Source organism: Vombatus ursinus, unplaced genomic scaffold (genome assembly GCF_900497805.2).
Source record: "Vombatus ursinus unplaced genomic scaffold, bare-nosed wombat genome assembly UNPS02014177.1, whole genome shotgun sequence".
Lineage (NCBI taxonomy): Eukaryota > Metazoa > Chordata > Mammalia > Diprotodontia > Vombatidae > Vombatus > Vombatus ursinus.
The window spans coordinates 996,992-1,005,867 of NW_020953955.1; the positions used below are offsets into that span (position 1 = coordinate 996,992).

Here is an 8,876-nt window from a genome sequence, read left to right on the forward strand (position 1 = left end):
GCAGGCAGAATTTTCCCTGGATATGATCATTGTATTTTTTACTCACTTTTTCCAACTTGTACAATCACTATTTCCATTCTAAGACCTTTTTAAATGTAGCATTGGAAAGTTTTTGAAATTCCCATGAGTTCCTATCTGCCAATTTGCATTCCCTTTCAAACCAGCTCAGGTACCATTTGCTAATACACTCCAAATTACCTTGAGGATCTGAAGTACTATGGATTTCTTGTCTGCCTCGGCCCCCTCTCCCCCCAAATCCTCAAAGTCTGCCATGCAAATGAATGGGTAGAGGAAGACAAAAACCTCAAAGTATCACCCTCTACTTCAAGCCCTTTGTTGCAAATTTCTTCCTTTCATGTGAAAGTGTGTCCAGAAACAAATCTCCCAGGCTTAAACCTCCTGGCACTAAGTTTGTTTTTTTTGTTTAGAAAAAACATTTTCCATTTATGTAACAATTTAAGTTTTACAATATGTTTTCCTCATAACATCTCTGTGAAGTAGAGCATTCAGTTATAGTTACACTCACTTTGTAGATGAGAAAACTGAGACAGACAGGTCTGGGATTCAAAGTCATCTTGCTTGACTCTAAATCAAGTGCTCTTTCTTTTTTCTCCCTTCTTTCTCCCCTCCTTTCCCCTCCCCTCCCCTCCCCTCCCCTCTTCTTTCCTTCTTCCCCCCTTCCTCCTTTCTTTCTTTTCCTTATGAATTTTTTTTTTTGAAAATATGTATAGTGGGAAACACATGGTGTTGGAGGCTGAACACATGGGTTTGTTGCTTGGTGCCACCACTTAATAACTTAGTGATTTTTGGCAAATCACTGCTTCTTTGAGCTTGTCTCCTATCTGTGAAATGAAATGAATCATAATTGTATTCCATACCTCCTGATCATATGATCATATGTGATGATTATATACTTATGTCAAACATTTTGTAAAGCTTAAAGTGCTAGATAAATATTCAATGAATCTTTCCCTTTACTGTTTCCAGCCCTATCTCTACTGCTGCACAACAGGGCTTCCCTAAGACGATAGACTTTAAGTGGAAGGAAAGTTTCCCCTCAGAGATGGGGAAGGAGTGAGTGCATCTAATAAATCTGAATTCATAGGATCATAGGCTGATAAATCTGAAGTTAGAAGGGATTTTAAAAGATATCTAGCTGCCCTGATCCACCCCGTTTTACACAAAAGGAAACTGAGATGAATACATGTTAAGTGATTTGCCCGGGTCAGGCCACTAGTAAGTGACAGAGACAAGATTTGAAAAGATGTCTTGCTGACTGCAATTTCAGCATTCTGTCCATTATGGTGAGCTGCCTGCTCCCAAAGGGTTAAAGGTTCAGGCTCTGGCTTAAATGACACACTTAGATTACAATAGTGCTAAACTTTACCAAGATCATCAAAGGATGCAAGAACATTAAATTGGACCCAAAGCAGCTTCAGTTGGACATAATTCTCCTTGTCGTTCTCAGTACCTCACAAAGACTCATCCTAGGTACTTATGGCAACAAAGTGTATGAATAGTGAGGGTGTCCCTAGGCCAGAGGAATAACCACTTCCTCCTTTGCTTGCTTATATCCTCTAAAATGCTTCATGCTGTAACCTGGGATTTAGGGGAATTAATCATCAAATTGGGCTGTACATGGCTTGGGGCTACATGTCTCTGAATGTCCCCCCTTTTCTATTTTATGAGCTTGCTATTTGGGATTCCCATTCAACCTTGTTTTCATGATCTGACCTTATTAAATTATTACTATGACTACTGCTTTCACTTTAGTTCAATGCACAGCAGTTAAGACTTTGTGGGGTAGAAAAGTGTGTATGTGTGTGATCACAGATATCCCTATCTGTATCCCTATCTCTTCATCCTCAGGAAAGTTTTAGTGGGAATCTGGAGGGCAAGTGAAATAAAGACTAGTAATCCCTAGGATGAAGCTGACTCTACATCCTTTATTGAAGGCTACTTATTAATGAGAATTTTCTGCTGGGATCACTGACGGTGGTCACTGATTAAGATGAGTCCCATGTTATATTGCTTGGTAGTATTGGGCAATGTATTTGTCATTGACTGGGGGCAAAATTGTATTGTGTAGAGTGGTGTCTAGTTTCCCTTCTCACTCCTTGCAGGAGGCCTTGGGGAGAGGTAGGGAGTGATCTCTCTCCTTTTTTTTTTGTATTTTATTTTTCCCCAGTTACATGTAAAAACAATTTTAAACATTTATTTTTAAAACTTTGAGTTCCAAATTCTCTCCCTCTCCCCACCTCACCTCATTGAGAAGGCAAGCAATTTGATATAGGTTATACATGTGTAGTCATGCAAAACATTTCCATAACAGTCATGTTGTGAAAGAAAACATAGGCCAAAAGAAAACCTCAAGAAAAATAAAGTTTAAAAAAAGTATGGTTCAATCTTCATTCACACACCATCAATTCTTTCTCTGGGGATGGATAGCATTTTTCATCATTAGTCCTTCAGAGTTGTCTTATAACATTGGCTTGCTGAGAATAGCTAAGCTATTCACAGCTCATCATCATACAATATTGCTGCTACTTTGTACACAGTAATGTACCAGCTCATATAAATCTTTCCAGGTTTTTCTGAGAGCATCCTGCTCATCATTTCTAATAGCATAATAGTATTCCATCATAATCACATACCACAATTTGTTCAGCCATTCCTCAATTGATGGTCATCCCCTCAGTTTCCAATTCTTTGGCCCCAGAAAAGAGCTGCTAATTTTTGTACATATAGGTCCTTTTCCTTTTTTTAAACTCTCTTTTGAGATGCAGACCTAGTAGTGGTATTCCTAGGTCAAAGGATACGCATGGTTTTATAACCCTTTGGGCATAGTTCCAAATTGCTCTATAGTATGGTTGAATCAATTCATAACTCTACCCACAATGCATTAATGTCTCATTTTTCCCATATCCTCTCCACCACTTGTCATTTTCCTTTTCTGTCCTATTAGCCAATCTAGTAGGTATGGGGTAGTATCTCAGAATTGTTTTAATTTGCATTTCTCCAATCAATAGTGAGTTAGAGCATTTTCCCATATGGCTATAGATAGCTTTGATTATTTCATCTGAAAAGGGAGTAATTTCTTGTTGTTAGGTTAGTATAAATTTCATTACACATTTCACTCAGTTTTATCACATAGGTGCTACAGAGGGTTAAAATAGCTAATTCAGGTAAAAGATGGTTGTCATAGAGCAAACGGAGGAGAGATGTCTTGTCTGCAAGAGATGGTCTCTGAAAATTCCTCTGACATCACATCACCCTGTGGCCTATCTGGTAATGAAGTTCTCTGTCCTTAATAAAAATGATCCTTAATGGTCTAATAAGTTGACCCATACTTGGAACCTTTCCATCTTGGTACATTTTGCCAGAACTTGTCCTCCATTAACATAGCCTTTAAGAAGGTTGTCAGAGTCTATACCATGTTGAGAAATATGAGAAAAATCTCAGTGGAGAAGTAAAAGTCATGCTTACTACAGTAGTCAAGGAATTTATGTGATAAGTGAGAGACAACTTAGCAAAATCCAGCTCAAATCCAAGGGCAAGAAGTCTGATAAAGCACTTAGTAGCTTAAGGAAAACTGTAAAGGTTGTTTTTTCCATTCTCTCCCCAACCCTTACTTGGTAGGGCTTATAAACATTTTAAGGATTGATGACTAGTTATCTGTGAACTCAGATGGAATAGAAAATAAAGAGGAAGAATAATGAATGAATATTAACAGCAACTTTTAAGAGAGAAAGAAACAGAATCCAGAAGGAGTAAGGCTGATCATAAAATGTATGATAATAACCTCAAGGCTTACTGCCTATGTATGTGAAAGGAGAGCCGTCCTTAAATTGTGTCAGAGAGCTTTTGGGAGTGTTTCAAGAGAAGACCTAGTTGGGCTTGTACCTGCATATATAATAGGAAAAGAAGGTATGAATAGTCCTGCGTGGCATCTGAGAGGTTGAGTAGGATTCTGAATGAGTTGAGTAGAATTCTATTCCCATGATCAAATTGAGTTACATGGGATGCTCTTCCTCTGCATTACCCTGCAACCCAATTCCCTATAAGAGGTAGTGAAGGGAAGCCAAATGAATGTGAATTCAAAGGATAAAAATGGTAATAATAAAACTGTTCTGTTACCAGGTATAGTGATGTCCATGATCTAAGTTATCAACAGTGTACACAGTTCTGTAGAATAAGTGGTGTCATTAAAACCTGATATGATATGATTTACAAGAGAAGCCGTAAAGTGGACAATTGAAAGTTAACTGCATCTGGATGCAGGCACGTCAGCTCATCATAGGATGATGACAAACTTTGAGTCATCATGGAATTTAGCCCCCTGACCTTAAGAAAGACTGAACATACAAGTAATTACATATAATAAATGATGATTATCTTGCCTTGACCTAACCTAGCGTTTTGAGTAACAAGTCATTCAAACCTCAGAAAGGAACTTGGATGCAGGGCATGCCATAGGGCTGATGGTTTAGGGTAGCATTCAGGGTAGATTCTACTGAATGTACCCCTTCTCTCAAACTGCCACATCCCAGACTCAACATTTCTATCCAGGTGAAAGAGGGATAGGACCCCACCAAACTGAACTCACATTTATGTACTCTGTGTTAGATATTAATCAGCCTTACTCACTGGCTCCCAGTCAAGATATTTCTTCTTTTGCCTCCATGGCTTTGCTTCGGCTGTCCTCTCTGTATGGAATGCACTTTCTTTTTGCTTCTGCCTCTTGAAAGTTAGTTTCCTCGCAGTCTCAGCTCACGCACCTCTTCTCAGATGCCTTTTGTGGTCTCCCCAGTTGTTCCTGCTCCCCTCCGATTGTATTCATTTTGCCTCTTAATAGATATATCTCTGTGCATATTCTTTTGTCTCAATAGAACATAAGCTCCTTTAGGGAAAGGAATGTTATTTTTTTTATCTCTGTATTCCTAGTGCCTGAGACATAGTGGGTGCTTAATAAACTTTTTGAATGAATGAAGTAATAAATGAATTTCTACATTAGTAGGGGATATCATAATAATACCTTACATATGGATAGCACATATGTTAGCATTTACTAAGTGCTTTTATATTCATAGCTCATTAATTTCTCCGAACAAATCTATGAGGTAGACAGGGAAAGTATTCATTTTCCAACATTTCAGATAAAGGAACAGGATCAAAGAGATGAGATGACTTTCTCAAGACCAAGCAGCCAGGACTCCAATGGGGTCTCCAACTCCAAGTCCAGTTCTTTGCCTTTTGATGGTATAGGACTTCATGGGTGGCTATGTTTGTTTGAATCTTGAGTTTCTTTAGCACCATATTGTGACTCCTCTTCTCTCATTGGCTAACCGCACACCTCACTGCCCCCAATCTCTGCCCAGTGCCAGATACATGGGCTTTCATAATTAGAGACACCCAGAGTTATCACCTTGATTTACCATTGTACTCTAGGGACAGCTTTTCTTGGAGAAGACATTTCTTGTGATTATGCTTCTCAGGGCTCCCTTTACCTCACTGTTCCTTAGGGTGTAGATCAGGGGGTTGAGAAGAGGAGTACCTAGTATGTATACCAGTGAAAGCAACTGGTCCTGCTTGGGTGAGTAGCTGGAGTTTGGCCGAAGGTACATGAACACGCAGCAGCCATACTGTAGCAGGACCACCATGAGGTGGGAGGAGCAGGTAGAGAAGGCTCGCCGGCGGCCTGATGTTGAGTGGATGCTCAATACGGCAATAGCAATAAGGGCATAGGATATAGCAATGAGGAGGAAGGTGAAGGCAATGGCTAGTGTGCCTGCCACTAGCACTGAGAGCTCATGGAGGTGAGTGTGGGTGCAGGTCAGGCGTATCACAGGGGGCACATCACAGAAGAAGTGCTCAATGCCTCTGGAATGGCAAAAAGGCAAATGGAAGATGAAGGCCACCAGCTGCAGGGATAGGATGAAGCCTATGACCATGGAAGCCACCACCAGGTTGACACAGAACTTCTGAGTCATGATCAAGAGATACTGTAGGGGAGAGCAGATTACCACGTAGCGGTCATAGGCCATCACGGCCAATAGGAAGCAGTCTGTACTACCAAGTCCAATGAAGAATAGCATCTGGGTAGCACAACCCAGCAATGTGATGGCCTTATGCCTCTTCATGGTGTTGACCAGGATGTGGGGGACCACCGTTGCAGTGTACCAGATCTCCACAATAGAGAGGCTGTCTAGTAGGTAGTACATAGGTGTATGGAGGCGGGCTTCCATCTGAATGGCAGCCACAATAAGGATGTTTCCTGTGAGGATCATGGTGTAGACCAGACTGATCCCCAAGAAAACCAAGACCTGCAGCTCTAGGTGTGTAGGATAAGCTAGGAATACAAACTCTGTTGATAATGATTGGTTCACCCAAGTCATTGAGGTACTGAGGTCCCCTGTATGGCAAGAGATAAAAGGATAGAAGAAAGAATCAATCTGTGAATATATAGGGATATCTTGTACATCATAGCAGTAGGTCTGCTTTAATCAGAGCTTGAGGGTGGGAGAGAGAGTGGTATACTGGAAAGAGTGCTGGATTTGGATACAGGACTGGGGGCTCAAATCCTGCCTATAAGACATTAGTTTTATGATCCTACCAATCATTTAACGTTTCTGAGCCTGTTTCTTAATCTGTAAATGTAGGTTATTAATACATTAACTACCTACATCATAGGATTGTGGTAAAGATCAGTAAAGTCCTTTTCAAACTATAACACATGATATATGATTTTGTTGGTGATAGTGATGGGAAATGGAAGAAGAACGAGAGACAACTTGGTTCAAGGGGAAAAATCCACTGGATTTGGTGTTAGATGACTGGTAGTTCTGCTACTTGTTACCAGTGTTACCTTGGGTGAATCATTTTCTCTTCCTGGGTCAGTTTCCTCCTCCGTAAAATGGTGGTGGGACTAGGTGCTCTCTGAGTCAGGGGTCCTTAACCTGATGTCCATGAACTTTTTAAAAAAAATTTGATAATGGTATTTCAATATACTGGGCTTTTTTATTTTGGTGCATTTAAAAACATTCTGAAAATGTATATGTAGGCTTTCCCAGACTGCCAAAGGGATGCATGACTCCAAGAAATTAAGAACCTCTGCAGAAGTCTAAGGTCTCTTTTGCCTTTAACTCCTATGATTTTCTGGTTCTGTTTTGCCTGGCCTCAGCCATTAACACTGACCATCTGTCCACTTGTTAATGACATCCTGCAAAGTGTTGGATGAAGTCTGAATGAGATTGAAAGAAGAGGAAAAGAGGACAGGGAAAGTGGGAGTGATTATGGAGGGAGGCCTAGGATAGTTTTCACCTTCTCAGATGATGCAAAAGGAAATTTAAAAATTCCTAGAGAGATTAGGATATGATATAGTCAGTTTTCTGAATTGGAAGGTGCCTGACAGGACACAGATCCTAACCCTTATATGAGCTGAATCCCTCCCTCACATCTCTATGACTCTTCTATTTACTGGGCTGCACATCTCTATTTTTTCCAGTGATACTTCACATAACTAGGTCTCCAGCCTGTTCATCATCGTGGTCACCCTTTTTACCTTGTGTTCTACCTGGTAAATTTTCTCCAGAATGCATCATGTCCAGCAGGGCCAGGGGATTAGGAGGCAATTACAAGAGAGCCAAAAGGGCATAGGCATGATATGAGATGACCACAAATTTAAGGGGATGCTCTAGTAATGGAAAGGCAGGACCCAAGGAGAAAAGGAAGGCCTTTGTTGCCTTACCTGGAGCCTTATCCACACTCAGTCTCCCCAAAAGCCTCAATTTAGGAAACTTGTGGGAACTGTAAGAAACAGAAGATGATCTCTCATGGGACTCCTCCTTCTGGAAGGAGCACTGGACAAGAAACAAATAAGCAGAGTTTGAGTCCTGGCTCTCTTACCTATTAGTTAGGGGTATCTCCTCTGGGTCTTAGTTTCCTCATCTGAAAAATGAGTGCACCTGAACTCAGAATACCCTATTTGACATTCAAAGGCAATGTGATATGGTTGGAAGCGGCCTTGTGCAGCAAAAAAAAAAGCAATGGCTCTGGAGTCAGAGAACTGGGATCCAAATTCTTCCTGACACTTACTACCTGTGTAGTTGTGGGCCACCAGTCACTCAACTTAGCTGGGTCTCAGTATGCAAAACAGGAGGTTGAACTGGCTGGTCTCTGAGGTTCCTTCAATCTCAGATCTCTCTAATAATCAAGAATCTCCTTAATTTCAGCATGACAATGAAGTACTATTACTTCAAGCTTATAAAGGGGGCATTCCTTCATTATAATAGAGCATTCCCACACTAGGATGCATAAGTTCAAAGTGTAGAAACTGGAAGGGACCCTTGGAGGTCATTTGGTCAAAAATTTTTTTTAGGTGAGGCAGTTATGACTCAGAGAAGGGAATGGCGTTATTCAGCATCCCTCAGATTGGTGACAGAGCTGGGATTTAGACCAAGGTCCTTTGGAATCATATTCAAGGCTCACTGTCTCAATGATATCTTTGGTCTAACGTGACTCCATCTGGAGTTTTGTATGTACCCCTGAGCATCACCTTTTAGAGAGGCTATTGATAAGTGGGAATGTCTAGAGAAGGTTAACTAGGATGATAAAAAGACTCAAGATAAACCATAACAGGATGCCTTAAGGAAACCAAAACTGTTTAGTTTGCAGAAAAGAAGTCATGCTAGCCCAGGGATGGGGAACCAGCAGCCTCAAGGCCACATGTGGACCTCTAAGTCCTCAAGTGTGGCTCTTTGAATTTAAACTTCACAGAACAAATCCTTGCCCTCTAGGTCCTCAAGTGAGGCTCTTTGATTGAATCCAAATTTCACAGAACAAATCCTTGCCCTCTAGGTCCTCAAGTGCAGCCCTTT

General features: G+C 40.8%; 1 protein-coding gene across 1 annotated transcript; it reads right to left on the reverse strand.

The window, feature by feature from the left end:
- Positions 1-5,444: 5,444 nt before the first annotated feature.
- LOC114041707 (olfactory receptor 10W1) lies at positions 5,445-6,395 on the reverse strand. Its single transcript, XM_027860294.1, has one exon. It carries the CDS (start codon positions 6,393-6,395, stop codon positions 5,445-5,447), a length of 951 nt encoding a protein of 316 aa, XP_027716095.1.
- Between the last annotated feature and the right edge of the window lie 2,481 nt (positions 6,396-8,876).